Genomic DNA, 27,167 nt, shown 5'->3' with positions numbered 1-27,167 from the left:
TTGAATAAAAGACTATTCTGACTTGAACATTTTTTAATTTACTGACAAATACCTTATTTCGTTGGGTTAGTGATTACACATAAGTAGATCTCTGTTTTTGTATTTTCCACTTACATCTTGAACTCTGTATAAGCTGGTGATAAAAGTGCTTTTTTTCTAATCTTTGTTATAGATAAACAGCTTATCCAGTACACTGCCTTTCCACTTCTTGCATTCCTTGATGGGAACCCTGCTTCTGCTGTTGAACAGGGGAGCACAGCATCATCAGAAGTTATGTCCTCTGTAGATAAGCCCATAGAAGTTGATGAGCTTCTGGATAGCAGCCTGGACCCAGAACCGACCCAAAGTAAGCTTGTTCGCCTGGAGCCGTTGACTGAAGCCGAAGCTAGTGAAGCCACACTGTTCTATTTATGTGAACTGGCTCCTGCGCCTCTGGATAGTGATATGCCACTTTTAGATAGCTAAATTCCCAAGAAGTGGACTCTACATGTATATATTCATCAAAATGATGAACTATTTATTTTAAAATATTATTTGGTACCCTTTTTTTTGTAAATTGCTTTGTTTTGTTTTAATTGGATACTGTGGAATCAAAAGCACCTTTTGCTTTTCTCACTAACCACACAGTCTTGCAAAGCTTTCAGATATTACTCAGCTCTATAGGTACACAAGATTTAATGCACATTATTGCATATCTTTAAGTTGGATTCAGATGGGCATTTTTTTCTGATGGTAGTAAATTTGAATTATTTTTTATATATATGCCCATTAACCCAGGTTAAATTTTTGTTTGTTTTACTTGTTTGATGCTGTCTGTTGGCATTGAGTGTAAGTCACTAAAATTAATGGTAGAACTAAAGCTTTCTCTGTTCCAATTACTTTTACTAAGTATTTTTCACTTGGCTTATTTTTAAAACTGGGAACATAAAGTGCCTGTATCTTGTAAAACTTCATTTGTCTCTCTTGGTTCAGAGAAGTTCATTCATGTTCATCAGGAAAGGCAAAGTATACATGAGTGCTTGCTGTCTGATATGGTTCCAGTTCTGTATACCTAGAAGGGGATGGGATGGTGTCAGCCCAATCCACCTAGTTGGACTAGTTTTAAGTAAAAGTTTTTGGTTTGTTTTTTTGAACCATAATATTTAGTAAAATAAATATAATGAATGTTGCATACTAGTGTTTATTATGTGTCTTCTTTGGAGGTGACATCCACATGAACCATTTTTTCCCTTTTTATATGAAGTAGACTTAAACTGTAAACTGTGTTGTCCTTAATATGAGTTACATCATGATCTTTGTGCCTCTTCTCAGAAGATAGACTGTATTGCAATAAGGGAGGAATATAAAGTCTCTAAACTTAATGTTTTATAGTTCTTTAAGAATTATAGTGGCTTGCTTTCTGTTTTTAATAAAGAACTGAGAGAATTATGCCTCTCATTGTTCCAAATGAGTAAAGAACATTATCACTGGATGCCTCTAAGGGCCTATAATTTTTGTTCTGAGAGAAAGTCAGGTCAGTCTCTTTGGAACAGGTGCTCAGAGGATTATAGCCACTTAATGTAAGAGAAGTCCATCTTGAAGATCAGGCAGGGGGCTGGAAGCAGTGTGGTGCCTGAATATTTTATGGGGCTACTTAATGAGTTATTACACAGGTGGCTTCCCTATTGGCCATATTCTGTCTCTTGCTACCTTGGAATTTTTCTTACTATGATGCAAAAATTCATAGTAAAGCCTAGCACAGAGGAGTAGAAAACCCTTCCTTAGAAGATTATAAAATATTTGGCTCAGACAATGGGATCTCAGTGAAATAATTAAAGACCTCAGATCAGTTTTCTGCATAAGCTTTCTAGATGTTTTCAGGTGAAAAGAGTTGAGAAACTTAGAGAACTTTAGAGACCTTTTCTTTTTCTCTTCCCTTCCTCACTGGAATATGATAAAGTTTCTTCTCCTTGGGGACATTTTGCAGCTGTGGAAGTATTCTAAAATGATTTTGGAAAACTTTATATTCCTTAGTAATTTTAAGTTGACATTTTAAGATTCAGAATAGATAAAATGTGTTGTTTTGTCTAATGTGAAAAGAATAATTGTTAAGGGGGATAAAGCCTGGTCCTGAGGCATCTTTTCAGGCAGATCAAGTTTAGGAAAGTACGCATGGAAATTGGAGATCTAGAAACTGATTCCTTTAAAAATAATTTAGTTTGTGTTTACCAGAGAAAGTCTCTGTGTACTACTTGGAAAACAAATTACCACATGAAGCAGTTAATTTAGAGGATAACTCCCATCTCCATCCCCCTCCAACTTTTACCTCAAAGAGATAAAATAGGAGGTAGCCTGTAACTTACAGAGAGCTAACCGTTTTTTTTTTCAAGGTATGTTGCTACAGCTGGTCCTCCAATATTTCATTCACTGTTGTTTCGTTATAACGTTGATGAGGAAATCAATTCCCAGCTGGGACCACTGTGTAGTTTGCATGTTCTCTCCATGTCTGCGTGGATTTTCCCCAGGACTCGTTTCCTCCTATGTCCCAAAGATGTACACGTGAGGTTAATCACTATCAATAAATTGTCTCAGTAGAGTGAGTGTGGGTGTGGGTGTGAGTGTACCCCATGATGGAAGTTTCCTGTCCAACTTTGGTTCCCACCTTGAGCCCTGAACTGCTGTGATAGGCCTCTGACCACCTGCACATGAACTGGAATAGGCAGACTAGAAAATAATTACCTTGTTTTTATTAATCTTTCTTAAATGCATGTATAGAACACATTTCTATGTGTAATACTACAAGTATTTTGGGTCTTTATTTAGAAGTTTGGTGATTTTTTTGTGACCAGATATATGCCAGATTAACTTTTGTTTGTATCTATTAGCCTATGATAAAGTTGGTTTTGCTGTATGACGTTTTGATGAACATGCACAGAATCCTACATTTAAGAATTAGCACCTAGACCTTTGTTTCAAACATACATGATTTTTTTTTTTTTTTGAGAACTGGTTGCACATTGGGCAATAGAGCAAATCAACCTATTTCAAGAAATTGGTATCAAACAGACTACAATACAAATAAGCTAGACTTTGACAGTTTTGAGGAACAGTGCCTGGTATTTTGTAGTGTCCCCAATTTGGGGTTACTTGATGTTTTTTTTTCATGGTTAGACTGGGGTTATAGGTTTTGGGAAAGACTACAGAGGTGAAGTGCCATTTTCAACATATGTCAAAGTACATGCTGTCAATGTTAACTTTTCACCATTAACCTTAACTTAGATTGGAATTTCAAAGGGAACATTTCTATGAGCCCAAAGGTTCAACAATATCTTCCATGCCTTCTCAAAAACAACCTGAGTGGCCCATGGCGCCACTGCCTTATACACGTCAGTTTATGTGTTTTTGTCTGCCAGCTACAGATTTTGAACTCATCAGCTTTGCAATTAGTGAGCCACTTCCATACATAGGTCCTGTTGGTTCTAATAACTAACTAAAAAATTAACAGAAGCTCTCTTTATGCTATATATATCTTAGAAAATCAAGGGTGAAGGAGTAGAACAGCTTTTGCCCAGTAAATAAGGATGCTTTTAGAGATGTCACTGGGCAATACTAAAAGGTATAAATAACACTGGCCAAATACAAGTCGACCATAGGACAGCAAGACAAGGATAATGAAATCAAATCAAAATTAAACACTTTTGCTCTGCAGAGACCCTGTTAAGAAGATGGAAAGACAAAGCTACAGACTGGGAGAAAATATCTGCAAACTGCATATCTGATAAAGTACAAGTATCTAAAATATATAAGAAACTCAAAAAACACAAATTTAAAAAAATCCAATTAGAAAAAGGCCAAAAAGACATGAATTGACATTTCACGAGAGGACACATGGATGGCATATATGCACATGAAAAGATATTGTCCATTAGCCATTTGGGAAAGGCAAATTGAACCACAATGAGATACCACATTTCTCTCAGGACAGCTAAAATAAGTGATATCAAATGCAAAAATTCAAAGAAACCAAACTCCTATATCAAAGATTTGACTATGAAATGCTACTGTCACTCTGGAAAATAGTTTGGCAATTTCTTACAAAACTAAACACTTAACCCATCCATAAGGATTCCTGTATCCCTTCATATCTGACTCTGGGGAACCAGTAACCTGTTCTCCATTTCTCTAATTTTATTGCAAGCATGCTATATAAGTGCAATACCATATGTGACCATTTGGGATTAGTTTTTATAACCCAGCATATTGCCCTGGAGATCCATTCAAGTTGTACCAATAGTTCACTCTTTTTATAGTTAAAATAGTAGTATTCCCTGATACAGATGTACCACTGTGTTTAAACCTTCACCTGTTGGGCTAGTACCAATAAAGCTCCTATGAACATTTATGTAATTTTTTGTGTGAACGTTAGTTCTTCTGGGTAAACATCCAAGAGTTTTGTGGACATTGTTTTGTGTATAATACTGGAGGAACTCAGACCATTTCAAATGAGTAGTTGAATAAAATGTAATAAAACTAAGTCATATGGAATAGAGCATTTATTTTTTTTAGTAAGGGATTTAAAAAAAATACTATCCTAAGAATAAGAGAAAGAAGCATCAAATGGCAACTTAGGAAAAAAAAAAATGCCTGGAGGATACAGCAAGTATAGAATTATCTATCAAGTGAATTAAAAATATTCTCCAAACTAAGCTTGGTCCACCTAAAAGTTCTTCAGCAGAACCCAACTTTAATCACCGTTGAGATCTAATGTTAGGGGTTACTTTCAGAGGACAAAAAGAGTAAATATCACCTTTAAAACAATTTTTAGGAGAGAAAATGGTCAGTTAACCCTCTAGTGCCAGGTTCTTTTGTACACAGGAGGAACACAGTTCTGAGTATTAAAGTCACCTAAATTTGAGCTGATAATTAATACACTGCACACTTCCTCTTAATTCTTTTATTTAGAGAGAGAATACAGTCATTTAAATCATGGAACACAATATCAATACAGAATAATGGGGAATTAAGTTGAATTGTTATATTTTGTTTAAATAAATATATTAAAAGAAGTAAAGGTAGATTAATATACTCACTAATGACACAAGTAACTAAGTTTCTAATTGGCTGTTATACTGCTTGATTTTTAAGATTATAATAACCTATATATATTAATTAGGTGGCAGCAGATACAAAGCATTTTAAACACTTTTTGAACTGTATAGTATACTATAAGCAGTTTATTGTACAGCATTCCATCATTCTCGTGACCTCAGTTTAAAAGTAGAAGGCAAGCTGGACAACAGCAATCCACATCACATAAATTACCCACCAGTACTCAGGTGTAAAATCTATTATGTGGTTTTTTAAATAGAAATAAGTTTTGAATGTCAGCTATTTTTGGCTAAGACTTCCCAGCTTTGCCACTAATTAGCTATCTGAGTTAAGTCTGTGCCTCAGTTGCTTCATTTTTATAACAGGAGGATTGGACTAGATTTTGTCTAAGAATCTACTGAAGCCCAGTATTTGCAGTTTCTTGCTGTCCTGTCAAAAGTTTAACACCTTTGATTTTCAAAATGAACTTTCAAGGTGATTTTCACCAACTTCCTTCTAATTCATGATTATCCTTTTCAAAACCTTTGTCTAAATCCTTCAGAGTTCCCAGCATCTCCACTAACCCCTTACTTTCACACGTGTTTACAATGACCAAAACAAAGTTCACTATGTTGGTGTGGAAGGCCGTCTCTACCCAAGGAAGATTATAACCTAAGTGAGTAATTTAGTACTCACCACCAATCTGAGTTTCTTTGAAGTCTCTGTCTCAATCTTCATCATAACCTACACTATTGTCCCTCAAACACTCCCCACCTTTGTAAGTTCCCTATATTTATATAATGGAAAAACCTGAAAAGATTTTTCAGACGAGTGTCATTTAAGTGACTTGTTTACATAATTTTTAAATAGCCCATGTTCTTTGAAATCTCCTGTAAGGCAAGGCATCAAGTATTTCAAAAGGCAGCCACTTCCTTTTCTACTTTCTAAGACAGCTTAAGTTCTAACAACTTAAAAATCAAATTGTCAAGTTTTCTTTTTGCTATTATTTTCACAGGTACAGAACAAGATGAACCTAATGTCCACTTTTCTTAACTTTCCACCATACTCATAAAACCTCTGTGATTCATTCTAACACACCTATCAATGCACTTGGCAAGAATGAATAAAATGGCAAGCAGCAAAATCTCATGCCAGAACACTGGAGAAATTTTATGGGAAGCACACACATACACAACTTTACAAAAGTTGGAAATACTATTAATTTCCAATAAGCAATGATCAAACTGGGACTTTCATGCCGGAAGTCCTGTTCAGTCAAAATCACGATTTGTAAGAACAAGTGGTGCCACCAGTGTCCAAACATAGAGTACGAGGCCAATCCAACTCGAAGAGATTTTCACCCAGACAGCTGTCCACTGACTCTTCATCTCATGAGAAGGCTCATACCTGAAATTCAAAGAAAACAAAAAGGAAGTGTTGAATGATGAGCCATCAAGCTACTTCATTACGTCAGAAGTGTTCTTTGTATACAGTTTGTGATAAGAGATACGATAGTTGCTGACTAATCTGTTGCCTTGTTTTTCGTAATAACTTTAATGTGAAGCTAAAAAAGCAGTAATTTCCTTTAAAGGAGTAAGAGACAGGCATCTAAAGTAGTTATTTTACATTAACACTCAGAGGCTTTCTGTGTATTTCTAGCTTAGTGGTTATGACATAGCAGAGAAATGGAGCATAACCTCTAGATAAGATGTTATAACACAGAAGACAAAGAATATAATCTGTTCAAAGTATATACAGGGAACTCACTCCTCCCTCATCCCCCTCTCAGATTTAAGACTGGGAAGGATATACATCCCAAACCTAGCTGATTTTTGTGTTAATGAAACATAGCAAGGATACTTTTGATAGAAAGTCTTTAACATTTACTCTTATTACCTGCGAGCCAAAAGCTGTGAATTACTGAGAACTACGTGGATTCTTACAACTTCAAATTTTAAGAAATTTTTTTAAATGTTCATTTTTCAATAGTAAGTGCCAGTAAAGGCTGCTCTCAAAGAAATGAAGCAGAGTAATTTTTTGCTGGTACTTAAAGTCTTATTACAAGTTAAAGGTATTATGCATTAAAATTTATTAAAAACAGAACTGCCCAGCCGAAAACCGGTTTGGCTCAGTGGATAGAGCGTCGGCCTGCGGACTCAAGGGTCCCCGGGTTCGATTCCGGTCAAGGGCATGTACCTTGGTTGCGGGCACATCCCCAGTGGGGGGTGTGCAGGAGGCAGCTGATCGATGTTTCTCTCTCATCGATGTTTCTAACTCTCTATCCCTCTCTCTTCCTCTCTGTAAAAAGTCAATAAAATATATATTTAAAAAAAAAAATAAAAACAGAACTGCCCAAAACATAGTTCACCTTGAATCTTAGTTCAATTCTTTCAGTAATCATTTGGACAAAATTTGAATTTTCAAAAATAAAATAATATAAATTGCTACCTTCCTCTCATCAGAAAAAGATTTATGGATTAGTTTTGAAGTAATAAAAAAAAGCATAAATTCGTTTTGAAGAGGTTCTATGGACCCATCTACATTAATGTATTCACACTTCAATTTTAAAGCCTTAATGACAAGGTTTGAACAAACCAGAAGACATATCTTTTACTGTATTTTGTCAGGAATTTAAAAAGTAAGCTATTGGATTAACTACCAACATGTATTTCTATAGGAAGTGTTAGTTTCATGAAGATATATTTTAATCTCTACAAGATTTAGAAATATTTCAATGTTACCACAAAAGCACGGAAGGAAAGTGCATTTCGCACGCTAATCTCAATATTCATTTCGCTATAGTTCTGAAATACACAGAAGGATAAAAAGTACTTCAGACCATATTTTGCAATGGAATTAAGATAAAGCTATCAGAATTTCCACATGCAAAGTTTCACGAAAGATAAGCACCTGTACCAGTTGGTGAGGGTCATCATGATGTAAAGGGAAGCCAGGAAAAGCATGAAGTGAAAGAAGGAGTAACTGTAAGTGACCCCATCCCTTTCGTTATCTACAGCTCGGTGAACATCATCGCCATCCTCAAGTGATCCATCATTTCTGGGTCCACCATCTTCTATTAATGTTGATTCATCACTTGTTAGAGTCAGTTTATTTACCTGACTATTGTTCGAAGTACGGATGCTGAATGGAAAGACAGTTTAGGAAGAGAGAAGAAAAAGGGCATTAAAAAATCATTTATAAATGAACAGACTTCTTGTCTAAAATAATTCCATAATTTTTCTTACCTTGAATAAAACACACACAATAAAAAGAGGATTAGTCCTATAATTCCTTGAGCATGCCACCACTGGACAGACTCTCCCTCCTTTGGGACAATTCTTGTTGTATTGTACCCAATTATGCTTAGTAGACTTGGGTTGCAATTTGTTTCTGCAATGTAAATTAAGATTATAACCTAATTGAGTATTCAATTTAGTACCCACCACCAATCTGAATTAATGTTAGAATAGTTAAAACATTATTTTTCAAGGTATAATTGTAGTTCTTTTTAATTCTTTATACCCTTACAAATTCAAAAAGGTTTTCTGAAAAAGGGCACAAGAATAACAACAAAATATTTTAAGACAAATTGTATTTATATTAATAATGAAACCTTCCAAGTTTTATACTGTTAATTTTATAGCAGTGCTTAGAAAAGTTTAAGTCATTTCATTTTCAACCTCAGGCAGAGCTGAGAAATATTAGTAAGCTCTCAAAGTATAAATGAATCTCTAGCTGACTTAGAAATTCAGGTGTTCTACACCAAAATTCACTAGCTTTTTATATTGTGATATATCAATAGTGACTAGGAATTTTATCAATCTGTCAAAGTACATTGTTATAAAAGAAATAGCTTACACATAATACCAATTATTAGAATGCTAGCAAATGCTTTGTGCCAATACATTAAGCCATAATGACCTGATGCCTATTCAGTTTTTTAACTCTTCTAAGATAAAATTGAAGTAGGGTTGGGAAAGTATTCAGTAAAGTTTCCAAAAAGTTTGTGTGGTGGTTTTTATTTTTAGAAAACTAATTCCTCAACCATTTTATCACCTCAAATGACATATATTGGCTTCTATTCCCATGAAAAAAGAGATTCATTACAAAGCTCAATTATATTCACTTGCAAGGTAGTAATAGATAAAAAAAATCTTCAGTGAAAAAAAACTGTACTGTCTACAACTGAATATTTTATTTCTTCAACTGAATCCATATTTTATTTCTTCCTATTTATCATATGAACTGTGCAATTTAGGTATATTTCTTGTCATGTTCATGTAATTTCTTATAATTCTGTTAGTGAAAGAAACTAAAAAGGATATAGCAATACATCACACATGGCAATGGTATTATTTCCACACTCTATTCCTCTAGGAGTATAATCGTCTTCTCTACCCACCGTAATAGCTGATCCCCTTTACTCAATTTGCCCTCCCTCTAGCACCCACTGCTCTCTGGTCACCACCAATCTGTTTTCTGTCTCTATGAGTTTGTTGTTCTTTTGTTGTTTTTACATTCCACATATGAGTGAAATAATGCATTTGTCTTCATCTTTAAATAGTTTAATTTCACAAAATGACCATCTCTGGAAAAAATAAAAGTTGCAGGATTAAAAAAAAAGAAACCCAAGCAAACAAAACATACCTGGTTCATTGGTCATAGCAGACCATGTCAAATACATTGTGTAAACTGTAATCACTGAAGACTGTAATAAACCAGATCTTGGTTGTGATTCCTACAAGAAATAAGCAATGGAGATAAATATTCTAACATCATCTAAGATTTAGAAAAACTCGGAAAAGTAGAAGTTTCATACAAACTAGTTATATAAAGAGCGTACTTGGATTTTTGGCAGTATAGACATTACAGAAGCACCAAGGCAGAGGAGCATGTTGACACTGATGAATGCTTTGTTTTCTGAACAACTGGCTGGATGAGTATAGTAAACAAAGAACAGGATGATAGCAACTAAAGACAGCAGATAATTCAGAGCTGTAGCTGATAACAAAGCTGTGGAAGAAATATAATTGGACAATTAGATTTTATCACAAATACTAGAAACTGCCTAATCTTGTTTTACTTCTATTTAAGCAACTAACATTGTGAGCAATATGCAGGTTATAAAAGGAGGAAATATTCTGAACTTTATTACAGGATAATTTTATACTGTTTACATATAGCTCACTGCTATTATGTTTTCAAGTTAGTAACATACTAATATGATTGGTTTTAGAGAGTGATAACTAGCCCGGCCAGTGTGGTTCAGTGGTTGAGCATCAACCTATGCACCAGGAGGTCACGGTTCCATTCCAGGTCAGGGCACATGCCCAGGTTACAGGCTCGATTCCCAGTGTGGGGTTGTACAGGAGGCAGCTGATCAATGATTCTCTCTCATCATTGATGTTTCTCTCTCTCTCTCCCTCTCTGAAATCAATATATAATATATATATGTATATTTTTGTATGTATAAGTATGTGTGTGTGTGTATATGTGTATATACACACACATACACACACACATACACATACATACACACACACACATACTTATACATACAAAAATATGTATGTATACATATACCGGTCTACAGCAGGTACACTGCCACAGTGGAGCAGACAGTTTAAAAATATATATATATTTATTATATATTTATTTTAAATATATAATAAATATAGTTATTATATATTAAATAAATAAATAAATATATATATATATTTTTTTAACTGTCTGCTCCACTGTGGCAGTGTACCTGCTGTAGACCGGTGGGGTCAGACCAAAGAGAAAGTGGTAACTGTATCAACAGATCTTATAAAAGTCACATATGCTAAAAATTATTTTCAAAATACAGAAGAAAAACAACTAGAAGGGGAATATTAAGGTTTTTTTAATCTTTATTTTCCCCCATCACCATTTATCCCCCCCTATAGCCTCTTCCACTCTACCCCCTATAATCTCCACACTATTGGCTGTGTCCATGAGTTCTTTCTCTCTTTTTTAATTTTTTTTTGCTTAATCCCTCTTCCGCTAACACCCTTCACCCACCCATCAGGGCTGTCTGCTAGCTGTTTTGCTTGGTAGTTCGGTTTGTTCATTACGGTCCACATATGAGTGAAATCATACTATAGTATTTGTCTTTCTCTGATTGGCTTATTTCACTTAGCATAATGGTCTCCAGGTCCATCTATGCTGTCACAAAGAGTAAAATTTTCCTCCTTTGTACAGCCGAGTAATATTCTATTGTGTAAACTTGGGCTGCTTCCAAATCTTGGCTACTGTAACACTGCAATGAACATAGGGGTGCATATATGCTTTTGAATTAGTGTTTTGGGATTCTTCAGATAAATTCCCAGCAATGGAATTGCTTGGCTATAAGGCAGTTCCATTTTTACTTTTTTGAGGTAACTCCATACTGCTCCCATCTTCAAAATTAAGCTATCTTGAAGATATTCTGTACGACAAAAACTTACCTGCATACCAACATCTTGAGTTTCCTTCTTCCATTTTTTCAACCCATGATTCATTCCATGAATGGGCAAAATCAATCAGTAAGACAAGCTGTATGAGGATGAAACAAAAGGCACCCGCCATGCCTACATAAAACCACACTGAAAGGAAAAAAAACATACAAATGAGTGGCAGGTTCAGTTTTATTATTTGTCACTATCACAATACACAAAAGGGGAAATACAATTTTACATAAATGCTTTGATTTTGCCAACTGGGAGAAAAGGAAAACAAAACAAAGAAACAAACAGTTATAGTTCCAGGCAATTTTTAACTTTCTTTAAAAAATATCAATATCACACAATTTTAAAAATATGTATTTCTTACCAGTTGTAAAAGTTCCTTCTGGAATGAAGAAAGCCCCAATAATAATTGCTATTGCTGCAGTAAATTTAAAGAACCAGAATCTAAAAGAATAGGAAATATGATTTTTTATTAATAAACAAGTCATTCAATAAATAATGTCATATATAAAATCTTTCAAAAGCACCTTGAAGAATAGCTATACTTCATGTTACTGTTCTATTTTTTTCTGATGATACCCAGAGAATGAGAAGCGAAGACTACTATGTACACTGTTTTAGGACAATTTTAAGGAAAATATTTTTATATTTAATTGGTTACAATAAAATGAGACTCAGTTCCATTTCACAGGTAGTAAGTGCAATAATATATGAAAATATAATGTACATTGTACAACTAAGTAAGTTTATTGATTTTTGAGAGGGGGGGGAAACATTTGTTGTTTCACTTATTTTTGTATTCATTATTAGTTGTTTCTCATTTGTGCCCTGACCCAAGATAAAACCTGCAACCTGGTGTATCAGGACAAGCTCTAATCCAACTGAGCTACTTGGCCAGGGCCTTTGATGTTGCTGTTCTAACTCACAGTACAAAAGTAATAAGCACCACTATCAGTACAAAAACACATAGTCTGTAGCTCATCTTTTAAAACCAGAACAGCCAAGTGAAAAATCAGTACAGATTCTTATTTTTACTTAAGCCAATGTACTAAATCAAAGCAGATGACCGGAGAACTGTTTGCTATTTCAACTCATGCTGAGCTAGGCCAGTGGAATACTGTCTTAGTAGAAAGGTTTTGATAAGAAAGAATTGCAGAGTCCCTACCCTAACAGAATACCTAACAAAGAACTGATTTATACAGAAAGGGTTTTAAGCAAATCTGTACAAACACTTAACATGCTATAAGAAAAGAATACCTGTTACTCTACTTTCAGCATAAGCACACATTCATCAGTGCCCAGTAAAACAGGAGTGCCACAATAAAAAAAAGCATTTTTTCTTTAAAAAGCACACAGCACAGCCTGGCCTGCATGGCTCAGTGGTTGAGCGTCAACCTATGAACCAGGGGTCACAGTTCAATTCCTGGTCAGGGTACATGCCTGGGTAGTAGAATTAATCTCGTGTGGGATGCACAAGAGGCAGCCGATCAATGATTCTCATCATTGATGTTTCTATCCCTCTCTTTCCCTCTCCCTTTCGGAAATCAATAAAAAAAATATATATATTTTTAAAAAGCACATAGCACATAACACTTCATCTTTAAGGGAGTAATCATGGAAGTTCCAATATTATATCTACTAGGATAGTCTGAGTATAATAATAAAAGCGTAATATGCTAATTAGACCAGATGTCCTTCTGGATGAAGCTGGGGCTGCGAGAGAAGCCCAGGTCCCTGGTGCCTGGCGGCGGCTGGAGGGAAACCCAGGTCCCGGGTGCCGGAGGGAAGCCGGTGTCGGCAGCCAGGGGAAGGGAGGCCTACTCTTGCACGAATTTCGTGCATTGGGCCTCTAGTTCATCTATAAAATGTTTTTTTCAAAAATGCTTAAGAGAGATTTCTAGAAACAGTGGGACTCCATTAGGATCAGCAGAAGACATAATGATACAAGGACTGCAAATGTAAGACTAGGAATTGATTTTCACATGTAGCTTTTAGGTCAAGAAAATCTCCTCTCAGTTGATTCCCAGCCAAGATTAGCTGTGATAATAGGAGCTCCAGAAATGTCAAGGCAGGCGCCTGGCTTCAGTAATACCCACATAAACATTCCCCAACAGTCAAAAACTCCATTGAGAACTGAAACTTTGATGCATATAAAAAGCTCTGAGTGCCCAATATTCATGCAAAGCCTTCTGGAACAAAGAGGGCTGGTGATGGTGGTTGCTGACATGCCACCATGTATGCTGTGGAAGGCGCCCAGGTGGAATGCTGGATGTGGGCTTGCTCCAGAGGAGCCTGACTCAAAGCCCCCTGGGAGAGGTATCTACTGACACACAAGGCTTTTCAGGATAACTAGGTCCCAGGAAAAGTCAGGTAGTTTTTTTGACCCATTAATACTTAACATTAATGAAGAGTGGCAGAACAGAGCTAGTCTTTCCACGATGTATTCTTCTGTCATTAGCCGACGCCTCTCCCAGTATATTTGGTTGCTGCTCTCCAGAACAATCTCATTGCCTGGAGGTGGGACATAGTGCCACAGATTGTTCTGGAAAGCCAGCAAAGAGGATGATTTGCACAATGAAGTTACCACTAAACCATTGCGTAAGTCCAGTCCCCAGGCTTCTTCTTCTGCTCTGTAGTCCAAAAATATTTCTTTAAAAGCCAGAAAGTCGGTCAATGTCAGTAGCATGTCAAATATGTCATCAGCCACTTCGTCTTTATGGTGCTATAAAGTTGTTGTGAAAGCCACCATGTTATATCCAGGAATCCGCTCCAGCAGCTCTTCATCAATATACTTTTCTACCAAAGAAATATATTCATTAAAAATAGGTATGTAGGCCAGTTTATTCTCTTCTGTGTCTTCAAACTCCTGGTAGTAGTTGTCCATAAAGTTTCTCTGTCATAACTGGAACTCCACAATAATGTCCTCGAAATATCCAACCACAGCATCAAATTCTGCATAGAGGCAGAAGAGAAAGCACGAAGTTCTTTCCATCACCGCTGTGGCCGCATCCACTCTGCGTAGTGTGGGGGGGTCCGTAAGGTTTCCTACCTCCATCTGCTCCGGAGAGCCCCAACTGGCACAGGGGAAGCCTCGTCACCGAGGCCACGACCAGCTAGCTCACCGCCAGCTCAAGGCCAGCCCGGTCAGTGCCTGCAAGCCACCCTAACCCCGAGAAAAGAAAACTACAGACTAATTTCCCTGGTAAGTAAATAAGCAATAGCAAATACTCAAAAAATTTTTTAACTTATGGGGGGGAAAAAAAGAAATAAAATTTAACATTTTCAAACAGAGTACCAGAAATCAGAGATTATACTAATAAATGACCGAAGGCTTACATTTAATGTTTATGTTTCCAAAGTCTGACATTCTCCAGTAGACAAGAGGATATTCTTACTTTGTCATTCATGAATAACAAAATATTCTATAAGTTGTTTAAGTTTATTTGGCTTTAATGTTTATTTAGATAGATTCAAAATTACTGACAACAGGCTACCCAGACTTCTATATTGAAGTTTACAGTCATGCATCACGTAACAACATTTAGGTCACCAACAGACCAACAACCTATAGGACAGTGGTTCCATAAGATCATAATGGAGCAGAAAAATTCATATGGCCTAATCTAATAACATTATAGCTGAGGTAATGTTGTAGTGCAACAAATTACTCAAGTATTTGTGGCAATGCTGGTGTAAACAAAACTATTATGCTGTCAGTCGTATAAAAGTACAGCACATATTAGTACAATCATGTATAGCACATAAACTAGATAATGCTAATAGAGAACTGTTATTGGCTTATAGCCTATATAATAAAAGCCTAATATGCACATTGACCGAACAGCAGAACAACCGGTGGAATGACTGGTCGCTATGACACACACTGACCACCAGGGGGAAGACGCTCAACGCAAGAGCTGCCCCCAGCCCACAGGCCCCAGGCCATCCAAGGCGGTGCCAGGAGGGGTCCCCTGATCACCCTGCCAGTCGCCCCATAGATAGGTCCTGATTGCCAGCCAGGCCTAGGGACCCTACCCGTGCACAAATTTCGTGCACCAGGCCTCTAGTATTTACTATAATATACTTTTTAAAAAATATTTTTTTTAATTATAGTTGACATACAATATTATATTAGTTTCAGGGAATGCTATACTCTTCATTATTTTAGAGTGTAGTCTTTTCTATTTACAAAAACAAGTTTTCCTGTAAAACAGTTTGTTGTTATGCCAGCAGCAGCCTCATATCTCTCATGTTTACCATGTCTCTTGATTGCATCATTTTATCTCATGTTTGATTTAATCTTGTGTTATTTTACATTCAGTGCAGCCTAAGTGTACAGTATTCATAAAGTTTATCTACAGTACTGTCCTAGGCCTTCACATTCACTCACTACTCACTCCCTGACACCTTGAGCAACTCCAGTCCTGCAAACTGCATTCATGATTAATTGTACCATTTTTTATCTTTTATTCCATATTTTTTCTGTTTAGATTTGTTTAAATACACAAATACTTAACATTATGTACAACTGCCTACAGTATTAATAAGTACAGAAACATGCCATCCAGGTTTATAGCCTAGGGGAATAGGCTACATCATATACCTTAGTTGCATAGCAGGCTATACTATATAGGTTTGTGTAAGTGCACCCTATGGATGTTCGCAACAATGAAATCGCCTAACAATACATTTCTCAGAATGAAATGTATCCCATCATTAAGCAGCATTTGGCTATATTAGAAAACTTACCCATTGTGTATTGCAGCTCTAGGATCACTGCTGCTCTTCACTTTGATCATCAACAGAGAGAGCAGAAGATAGAACATAGCCAAGCCAAAGCACAAACGGTATACAGCTTTGTAGCCAACCAGAATATTACAAGGGACGACACCTTTCTCATTCTCACAAAATCCAGGAATCTAATACAACAAAACAAGAGTTTGTGATCTAGAATTTTTTCAAGTAAAAATAAAATTTTTATGTAATCAAGTACTTTAAGTAAAAATTTAGAAAATTAAAGTTTGCTTTTCAGTTAATACTAAATATGTAATCAAGATAAGTCTGGAACATTTTTATAGATAGAAGTTTAATTCATTTTTCACTTTATGTGAGCACATGATAAACTACAAATGCAAATCCTAAAGAGAATATTTATTTTGATTTGCAGACTTATTCTGAATTTTTTAAAACTTGCATTCTGCTGTGATATACTGAATTGCCTATTTAAGAAGAGAAAAATAGAATCAATAAAAGTTTAAAGAATTACAGAGCAACTGAGTAAGTTTTTAAACCCTAAAGAGAATAATAATGGCTTTTCAAAAACAATGCTATGTAAATAACAACTGGTATTTCTGATAATTAATAAATCCAGATTAACATAATCACTGGCAGTGATTTTATTTTTTAACTTAGAATCTTGAAAAAGACTGATGACCATTTCGGAAAGTCACATTGGAATCAGAATACAAAAAAAATAAATTTTTTTAAGTGAAATAAATGGGGGTAGTCCTCAGAGCTATACACACTATTTGTATACATAAGAATATAAAATTACATTTAAGCTAAGAAGGCACTACTTCCTTTTGGTAGTTTCTACACAGTCAATAAGCCCTTTCTTGGTCTAGTTTAAATCCTACCTTTCCAAGCCAATTTAAACTTTTGGCAATATGTATTGACCCATAATCTGCAACATGTACTCACTAGCACCCTTAAATATCCCACTCCCTTAGAGCTGCACACCACTAGGCCAATTTCCATCAAGTTACTTCAGCCATCTATATTAGTCAGGTTAAGCTGGTACAGTTACAACCCCAAAGTATCAGCTTAAAACAGCAAAGGTGTATTTCCTGCTCACGTGCAGTCAACTCAGGAATCCAGGCTGCTGGAGAAGCCACCATCTCAAATGTTGCACATGTTGTAATAGAAAAGGAGATCTTACATCAGCAAGTAGAAGCTGAGGTGTATCATATCCACTCACAACTCATTGACCAGTACTAGGGACATGACCCTACATATCACAAGTACTCTAGGAAATACAAATCTTTGATGAACTTCAGAAAGCAGAGAAGTAGAAATATTTGGTGATAAGAATTAACATCCACCAACTAAACTATTATAACCATTGTCAACTGGATCCATTACAAATCATATGAACATCTCTTGGCATGATTTGCTTATATACAGGACTTGAAATAACATTAACTGAGCATCCAGCTATGATGCCAGCTACTTTCAAAATCATAATAATCTAATTATCCAAACTTACCATATTTTCCTCACCCCAAAAAGCCAACTCCAAGCATACAACTATATGCTTTGAAATGGAGGTTCTCTGACATTAATATTCTCTTTCAGCATCAAATGTTCTATTATCATTCATCTTGCTTTGGAAGGTAGCTAACTTCTGTATTTCCTCTCTTGATCACCTTCTTCTCCCTCTCCCTCTCTTTCTCTCTCACACACAGATGAGATCTCTTATCTGTGACTACTCTTCAAAATAAAAATTACTAAATCGCCCCATTCTAAAAAAATCCTTTCCTTAACTCAGTTTCCTGCTAAGACTACCATCTTCACTATAAAACTCCTCAAATCAGCATTTTATACCCACTGGATAAATTTCCTCATGGCCTACTAATTCCCCTCCCACTCCCCTCTAGACCCAACACTCTGAAGAAACTGCTTTTTCCAGTCATGAACTCGCTGTCCAATACTCTCTTTCTGAAGACTGCACAACAGTACATGCTCTTGGTTCTCCTTTTCTTCACTGTTTCTTCAGAGGTTCCCTTTTCTCTACCAACCCTCTTTCTTTTTTAAGTTACATACTTATATTTTCTACTTCCTACTGATTCTCTCTCTCTCTCTCTCTCTCTCTCCACATATGTAGTTCAGTACTCCCAAGTCAACATGCCACAAACTATAATAAATTGTGTTTTCCTCATTGCTTTTTACAACCTGGCTCCATGAAAAAAATCTTAAAAATATAACACCCTTTCTTCTTATTACTTTTTTCTGGGTTAACAGCAACAGTTTCATCCCAGCTGTCTAAGACCAGAACCTTGCTATTATTTATAATCCTATCACTGCCGATATTTAAATCCAGATTTGTCATTTCTACAATCAAAGTCTTATTTCAGAACCTCTATACTCTCACTCATTAAATCACTGCAATAGCCTCTACACGCAATTGCTTGACTTCTAATTATCAGATCGATCTTCCCAAAACATACTAGGTTCAAAAAGCTCTTTATCTTCATTCAGGTTCCGATTTTTCAATCTCTGAATACAAAAGTTCTACTCATTCTCAGAATGGCCTCTTTTCCTTGACACCCGCTGAAACTGGCATTTATTTGGTTAGAATTACTTATTTTCTCTTATTAGCACAGCACATTTTCTATATCACCATCACAGAATTTAATAAGACGCCTATATTGTCTGTTTTTCCTAAGATTATGAGCAATAAAAACTGAGATTATGTATTATTTTACTTTGTACATTATTCTCCTTCCAATACAAAAAATCAGTTTCATGCATACACACACTATAGGTGTAGTTAATTTAAAAAAAAAATACTAACCTTATTCAGTTGTTCTTCCATTCCTGGTATTAACATTACACAAGCCACACACACTCCAACAAACAAGAAGAACACATAGATCAGCCTCGTGATAGTGGAGTTGTTTCCGCTAGGGCAGCATCGGCACAGCAAACACGGGGCACTGCCACACAAACATGGTATCTGAGAGAAGAACATTAAACATAAGAATAGTTTAAAATGATAAAGGGGAAATTTACATTCTTTCCATTAAAAAAGAAAAAGAACTGAAGTTAAGGGAAGTACCAAGGGATAAAAGGTATTTGGCTCACATGTATTATCTGAAAATTATAAAACTTAGTATCATCTGGGTAAAGATTGAACAAAGTCAAACATAAAAGTGCTTGCTCCTATGTCAAGCAAAATGAATAAAATCAGTTAAAACAACAAAGGGAAAAAATCACCAGCAGCAATCAATGTTTAGCTAAAACAAAACAAAAAAGGGGGGGACTGACAGGGTGGGGATGAAATATTCATGATTACAAGCCCATCTCCAGCTCCCCAGAAATCATCCTAGTGAATTCACAAAATTCTGAGAAGTCTCAAATACTCCAGAGGAAAAGAAGTAAATTGGTATCCTTATCTTTTCCCTCTTCCGATTTGGTTGTAGTGATAATTAGGCAAAGTAAGATAAATGAACTGAGGCCAGCTAACTCTCTCTAATGTAGCTGCACATAATCTCAGGCCAAGACAGAGAAACAGTGCCTTAATCAAGGGAAAAAAGAAATGAAACAATGATTTTCAGACAATTAACAAGAGATTTGCAATGCAGGATAGTAATTTCTCAGAGAGGAAACAATGTGAGCTCTCTGATTGGCCCATCTTTCTGCGGGGAGTTTCCAGTGCAGGGTATGCGATCCAGGCTGAGACCAGCAGTCTGAGTTGAGAGTTCAGGGAAATGGAGACAGCTTCACTGGGGAGAATCCTAGAGAAAACTACACAAAATAAGCCCTGGAGATCTGCAGGGGCTTCAACTTGAGTCTTCAGGAGAGCACTGATTGGTGCATACATTTGAATAAATTACCCTTGGGAAGGGGGGCAGGAAGAGGAGTTGCAATTCCCACCAGCCAGAAAGAAAAATCCTTGTAATCCATGAGGCATTGAGTTATAAGGGTTTACTCATTATTGGGGGGAAAAATCAGCCATAAACTAAAGGCCACTCCAGTCTCACTTAACAAAGTCTAAAAGCAAATACCAAAAAGATCAAATTCTCTTCAAGTAACTCACCTATGTCCAAGAATAAAGCCCAAGAGTATTTTTTTAAGACAAGTATTTTCTTCTTCCTACTGATTCTCAAGGCAAGTATACCTATTCTCACCACTTGTGTTCAGTAAATATCAGCTGACTATATTTACATGGGTCTATTTCTGGGCTCTCTATTCTGTTCCACTTATCTGTCTATTCTTTTGCCAACACAACACTGTCTTGATCACTGCTACAGCTTTATACTAAGTCATGTAGTTGGGTAGTGTCAATCCTCCAGCTTTGGTTTTCAATATTGAGTTGGCTGTTCTGCGTCTTCTGTAGCTCCATATAAACTTTAGAATCAATTTGTCAATATCCAAACAATAACTTCCTGGGATTTTGACTGGGATTGCACTGAACCTATAGATCATATTTGAGAAACTGACATCTTAACAATAATGAGTCTTATTAATCTATGAACATGGAGTATCTGTCCATTTAAACTTTGCTCATCAGAGTTTTGTCGTTTTCCTCATATCGATCTTGCAAGTATCTAAGTACTTAGAAGATTTATACCTAAGTACTTCAGTTTTGGTGGGTTTTTTTTTTTTTTTTTGGATGCTAATGTAAATGGTATTGTATTTTTAATTTCAAATACCACATTTTTAACTGCTGGTATATAGAAAAGTGATATACTTTTCTATATTAACCTTGTATACTGCAACCTTGCTATGACTGCTTAGGAGATCCAGTTTTTTATCTTTATTCTTTTGGATTTTCTACGTAGATGATAATGTCATCTGTTAATCTGTATACCTTTTATCTTTTATTTCCTTTTCTTGTCTTATTGCACTAGCTAGAACTACCAGGACATGTTAAAAAGAAGTGGTGAGAGGAAACATTCTTGCCTTGTACCTGATTCTGAGAAAGATTTTAGCTTCTTACCATTAAGTATGATGTTAGCTGTAGGTATTTTGTTGATATTCTTTATCATGTTGAAGAAGTTCCCTCTACTTCTAATTTATTGGGAGTTTTCATGAACAAGGGTATGAATTTTGTCAAATGTGTTTTCTGCATCTACTGACATGATAATGTGATTTTTAAAAACTTGCTGATGTAATGGATTACATTAATTGATTTTCCATTGTTGAACTAACCTCCCATACCTATGTTTATAGCAGCTTTATTCATAATTGCCCAAACTTGAAAGTAACCATGATGTACTTCAATAAGTAAATGAACAAATAAAACGTGGCACATCCAGACAACGGAATATTAATCAGGGCTAAAAAAAAAATTGCTATCAAGCCATGAAAAGACATGAAGAAATCTTAAGAGGATATTACTAAATAAAAGAAACTAATCTGAAAAGACTACATACTATATGATTGCCACTGTATGATATTCAGGAAAAGGGAAAAAATTGGAGACAGTAAAAAAAAAAAAAAATCAGGGGTTGGGGAATAGGTGAAGGGATGAATAGGCAAGGCAAGGAGGATTTTTAGGGCAATAAATCTATTTTGCATGCTCCTATAATGGTGGATATATGTCATTAAATATTTGCCCAAACCCACAGAATGTCCAACAGCAAAAGTTAACCCTTATGTAGACTATAGACTTTGGATGATTGTAATATGTCAATGTAAGTTCATTAATTGTAAAAAATGTACCAACCTGGTGAAAAATGTTGATAATCAGGAGGGCTATGTATGCATGGGGACAGGGAATACATGGGAAATCTCTGTATCTTCCTCTCAATATTTCTGTGAAACTAAAACTATTCTAAAACATAATCTTTAAAAAGAGTATATAAAAATGATAACACACTGATCAGATGGGATGTAGTAGGGAAAAGCAAGGCTGATTAAGCATTTGAAAACTGACCAATGCAATTCACCACATTAACAGACTAAACACACACACACACATACACAACACACACACACACACACACAATGATCATCTCAATGGATACAGAAAAAGTATTTTAGAAAAAAATATTTTACAAAATTCACTTCCCATGATAAACAAATATAGCTTTCTACAAAGGAGTAGCATATCCTCAACTTGATAAAGGGCATTTACGAAAAATCTATAGCCATCCAAACTTCATAGTGAAAATCTGAATGATTTCCCCTAAGATCCAAAACAAGGCAAGGATACCTGTTCTCACCACTTGTGTTCAACTTCACATTGGAGGTCCTAGCCAATATAACAAGGCAAGAAAAAGAAAGACAAGATACAAACACTGGAAAGTAAGAAATAACAGTGCCTCCATTCACACATAATCCTCTACATGGAGATCCCAAAGGACTTACAAGACGCTTATCAAAATTAAGTGTGACCCACAAAAAAAGAAAATTGATAAATTGGGCCTCATCAATACTAAGAACTAATCTTTAAAAGGCAGCATTAAGAGAATGGAAAGACAAGCCACAGACTTAAAGGTAGTATTTACAAATCAGGTATCTAATAACTCGTTTGTATCCATAATATAAGGAATTATCAAGCTTAATTAGAAAAAAAAAAGGCAAAAACATTTGAACATTTTTTAAAAAAAGGAAATATATGGACATGAAATACATGAAAAAAGTACTTATTAGTATACAGTTGGCCCTTGAACAAATGGGTTTAACCTGTGTTGGTCCACATATATATGGATTATTTTCAATAAATGCCTGATACTATTTTTAATCTGCAGCTGGGAGTCCAAGGATGGGAAGGGCTGACTACATGTATTTACTCACATTTTATACAGGGGACTTGAGCACCCATGAATTTTGGTATCTGCAGGGGTCCTGGTACCAAACCCCTTCAGATACCAAGGGTAGTTAAGTTTTGGGGGAATCGAAGTCATACTTGGAGTTTCAACTGCATAGGAGTCAGTGCCCCTAACCATCCCCCCTTGTTAACTGTACATTATACCAATCCACGATGTCTCTCAAGAATTTAACAGACATTTTTAAATATGAAAGAATTCAGGGATTACAGCATCCATGATCCTTTTTTGAAAAATTTATATGACAAAATTTGGTTTATTAGGAGATGACATTAAGATTTTTCAAAAATTGGGGAGAAGCCATGGTAAAAAGGTATCCTTTTTAGCTTTGAATCCACTTAAGTGGAGGGCTTATTAAAACAGGATGCTGAGCCGTAGTCAATGTTTCCAATAAGTTTCCCAGTCTGGTGATGCTACTGGGTCTAGGAACACACTTTAACAATGACTAGTTTAGCGCAAAGACTAAGCAACTGTGGCAATTACGGTCATAAAACATATGGGCCACATGGCCACATATAAAAAAATAACACAAAGGGATTCTGGTTAAAGATGGCAGGCTGAATATATGAATATACTCATGTTCCCTTTAGAAATGAAAAAGGGATTTTTACTTAACTAACTGATCTAATTTAATAATGTGAATACTTAAACCTCTAGGTAAATGAGCATATTGGCTGTTAAGACTACGGAAGAAATGGACGTGTATATTAAAAGGCAAATTCTCCTTTAATTGCTGTGCAGCTGCATTACAACTCTTCAGGAAGAAAGAGACAAAGGCGCCAGGAAGGGAAGGGAGGAGATGATGGGAACGGCATACTACAGAATACAGTCCTAGACTGGCCACAATAATCTAGAACCCTGAATAACCTTGGCCACCTAACTTCTTTATCTGCCAGGGATCTAATCACTAGAAGATAAGAAAACTGCCCCTTTGTTACTATCTTTCCAATGTACCTTGCAAAGGCAGTATCAATTCTATCACAGTATTGTGGTCAACAAAGGTGGAAAACTGAATTTTAAAAACATATACAGGAATATCATTTCCCCCACACTGTCCACTAAAGCTACTATCTTTCTGACTTAAAACACACACACATGACGAATCCTTAAAACTTGTTTCTTTAACCTGTTAATTGTCCTTTAGGTCAAGTTTGCTCATCACTGATCTGGAGATGAGAACAAAATGGAAAACATCTCCTTTTAAAGCTTTCCTATATACAAAAAAAAATGCCCACTTGATAAGTGGACAAAATCTAACTTTATGAAACAAATTACACTATATCTCCCCCCCCAAAAAAAAAACACCCAATCTTATAATAATCATTTACTATTTTGTAATACATTTTATTACACTAAATATGCCTCTCTTGTATAAAAGTCAATAGATACAAGTAAATTCCCTAACCCAGATTAAAAAAATAAATAAATACACCTAGTTTCCCTGTCCAATTACAAGAACGACCTGTATTGGAGTAACAACCTCCACTTACTATTTTATTAAAATTTAACATTTACAATTCAATTCATAAGAACTTTATGAAAAAAAAAAAAAGCAAAATAAAATGCTGGCTAATGTACATAATGAAGTAATTTGAGAAGTCAGACAAGCAATTGCTAGAAGTGGAAATTAGAACTCATAGATTTAAAGGAATATGATTTGAATCCAAATATCTCACCCCAAATTACAAATAATCTTTATTAACTGTAATATCAATGTTTTTTTGTTTACTTTTTATTTGGGAGAGGGCGGTTATTTTAAACTAAAGTTTATTTGTACCACCTAGATCAAGAAATCTTGCCATTAAAATGAAAAAAACGGTTTCATTCTTAACGCTGCACTCCAATCAAAATGCAGAGTACGCGTGATAAATTTCAGATTACACGAGAATGCTTTCTGTCAAAAGAGGCGAGGTATGGAATGCTGCAGCACTGACCGCCTTCCCAGCTACCTGAGGCCCCGGAGCGGTGCTGTATGGGAATTCCTTCACACCATTACGGTCGAGGGCCCGGTCGCATGACAGGACCACTTAATTCAAAACGCTATTGCACATCATGGTGCCGGCCCGGCCGGCCCCGACAGCGGGCCCTCCGGTCTGAGCGACAGAACAAAGCGGCCCCCAGGCCTCCGGGGCCGCCCGCGCTGCAGTGGGGCCGCCGGGAAGGGATGCGCGGAGAGACGGAGCACCCCGGAAAGGAGAGGGCCTGGGATCTGTGTCGAGATGGCCTAGGCAGACAGGGAAAAAAAAAGGGGGGGGGGGGGGCCTGGAAGAATGGGGAGCAGCTTTCAAGACAGACGGGTGGGGGCGGGGGGGAGACCATCAGCTCTCTTCACTCCTCCCACCGGAGTCACCTTCCCATCTCCTCCGCTCCCCGCGGCCACCCGGGCGGCTCAGAGCCCGAACCCGAGCCCGAAGCTGAGTCGGCGGGAGCAGGAGAAAGAGAAAGGAAAGATGGGGAAGGCAGGCACTCCCTGATGGGTGGGGTGCCACGTACCCGCCGGTCCTCGCCCACCCACGTCCCTTTCCCCTCCGCCTCCCACGCCAGCGCCCCGAAGGCTGCCCTCCTCCGCCTTACCCAGCTCGCCATGGAGCACAGCCCCAAGACGCTCCCCATCGCCACGGCCTCGCCGGCGCAGCAAATGCCAACAAAATGGAGACACTGCCTCGCCCGCTTTTTCGGGCTTATTTACGATCTGCGAGCCACTTCCGGCGCAGAGCGAGCCCCGCCCCTCCTGGCGTCACGCCCCGCCCCTCCTGGCGTCACGTCCTCTGCCGCCCGGGTGGGGGCGGAGGGGGGGGGGAGAATGAGGCCGAGGGAAGCGTGGTGCTGAGACTGCGCATGCGCAACCCTGGCCCCGGGGGCCGGCTCTTCCCAGGGGGGTGTCCTAATACCCGGAGCCCTAGCCAGTGGGCTCAGTGGGTAGAGCGTCTGCAGGTAGACTGAAAGGTCCCGGCTCCACGCCCATCCATCTCCGGTAGAGGGCCTGCAGGAGGCAGCTCATCAACGATTCCCTTACATCGTTGATGCTTCTCTCTCTCCCTCTCCCTCTCTCTGAAAGCAATAAAAGTAGGCTTTAAAATTATTTATAATAATAATACCCCGGTTTGATAGCGTCTGGCTAAGGTAGGGCAGACGGTAGCTTGCCACATTAAGAAGGCAATGGGCGGAAAACTCACCTTTACTTACTTTTTATTGGAGTATTAGGTAAGGGTAGAACTGAGGTGGCGGTTGCTGTTCTGCTCTCCTCCTTTAGAGAAACCTCTTACCGATTTGGGAGGACTGTTTTCTCTTTCTCGATGTTCATCCCTCCTACCTCCACTTAGTTCTCATTTTTGTTTTTTGATTTTTCCACTATTGCGCCTCCTCCCCCCCTTACCTTCTAAGTTTATTCCTGCAGCCCACTGCCTGGGACAAGTTTTATTGTAATATTTCCATTCATTTGGGTGTATCACTTCTGTCTGTATGCTGTTGACATGCATTTTAATTTTTTATCCTATGAAGATATTAAAAGAAGTTTGCACACTCAATACTTTTAAATTTCTGAAATTACAGGAACAGCATCTTTTATTGCAACATAAAATTACCTCCTACTGATTATTTAGTGCTTAGGCCTCAGGTACGAAGGATTCAATGGCAAACAAAACAGTACACTAGTCCAACAAATAAATACAAAATTAATAGTATCTTAGGAAAATCCATGAGTATGACCAAGACACAAGTCAGAATAGACATGCACAGAGTGGGCTGAGAGAATTCTATAGATAGGCTTAAGGTTTTCCTCAAAACAGTCTGGGTTCATTCTCACACATGGTTAAACAAAGAATCAAAGCTCCCAAATAGAACTGGAGAAAAATGTAAAGCACGATTATCAAGCTTATTCTGATAATAGTAAAAAATTCAATAATGCATTCATAAAAGTTAAATTAAACCAACATAATCCCCAGGAGACTTAGGCACAAAATTTACCCTTATGAAACTGAATAAATTACTTTGAAATATAGACTTGACTATCACTCTCATAAGTATATGAGAATATCTACACCCAAATAATAATTTTGGTTTCACAACTTACCCC

At 36.9% G+C, this 27,167-nt stretch overlaps 2 protein-coding genes across 10 annotated transcripts in view; one reads left to right on the top strand and one right to left on the bottom strand.

Annotated features, from left to right (window-relative positions):
- The window catches only part of HSF2 (heat shock transcription factor 2), a 64,319-nt gene that overhangs the window by 32,652 nt on the left and 4,500 nt on the right, over window positions 1-27,167 (top strand). For 2 of the 9 annotated variants that reach the window (XM_054722371.1, XM_054722365.1), the window contains 2 exons: window positions 173-346; window positions 3,689-4,582. In XM_054722371.1, the coding sequence (XP_054578346.1) occupies window positions 173-346; window positions 3,689-3,849 (335 nt within the window). In that variant the 3' untranslated portion in view covers window positions 3,850-4,582. Of the gene's footprint in view, window positions 1-172; window positions 1,172-3,688; window positions 4,583-7,869; window positions 7,983-27,167 lie in introns of those variants that run through there. The other 7 variants (XM_054722366.1, XM_054722367.1, XM_008138755.3 and 4 more) reach the window with 5 other exon arrangements.
- Window positions 4,919-25,794, bottom strand: SERINC1 (serine incorporator 1). The gene is made up of 10 exons (XM_008138745.3): window positions 25,667-25,794; window positions 19,111-19,272; window positions 16,287-16,456; window positions 11,902-11,981; window positions 11,538-11,675; window positions 9,911-10,080; window positions 9,715-9,805; window positions 8,313-8,457; window positions 7,978-8,208; window positions 4,919-6,474 (listed from the first exon to the last, which is right to left on the bottom strand). The coding sequence occupies exons 1-10, from the start codon at window positions 25,703-25,705 to the stop codon at window positions 6,339-6,341; spliced, it is 1,362 nt and encodes a 453-aa protein (XP_008136967.1). The 5' UTR covers window positions 25,706-25,794; the 3' UTR covers window positions 4,919-6,338.

This window comes from Eptesicus fuscus, chromosome 10 (genome assembly GCF_027574615.1).
Source record: "Eptesicus fuscus isolate TK198812 chromosome 10, DD_ASM_mEF_20220401, whole genome shotgun sequence".
NCBI classification, from domain to species: domain Eukaryota; kingdom Metazoa; phylum Chordata; class Mammalia; order Chiroptera; family Vespertilionidae; genus Eptesicus; species Eptesicus fuscus.
Note: the sequence above shows the minus strand (reverse complement) of the source record. Positions and strands in the feature narration are given on the sequence as shown.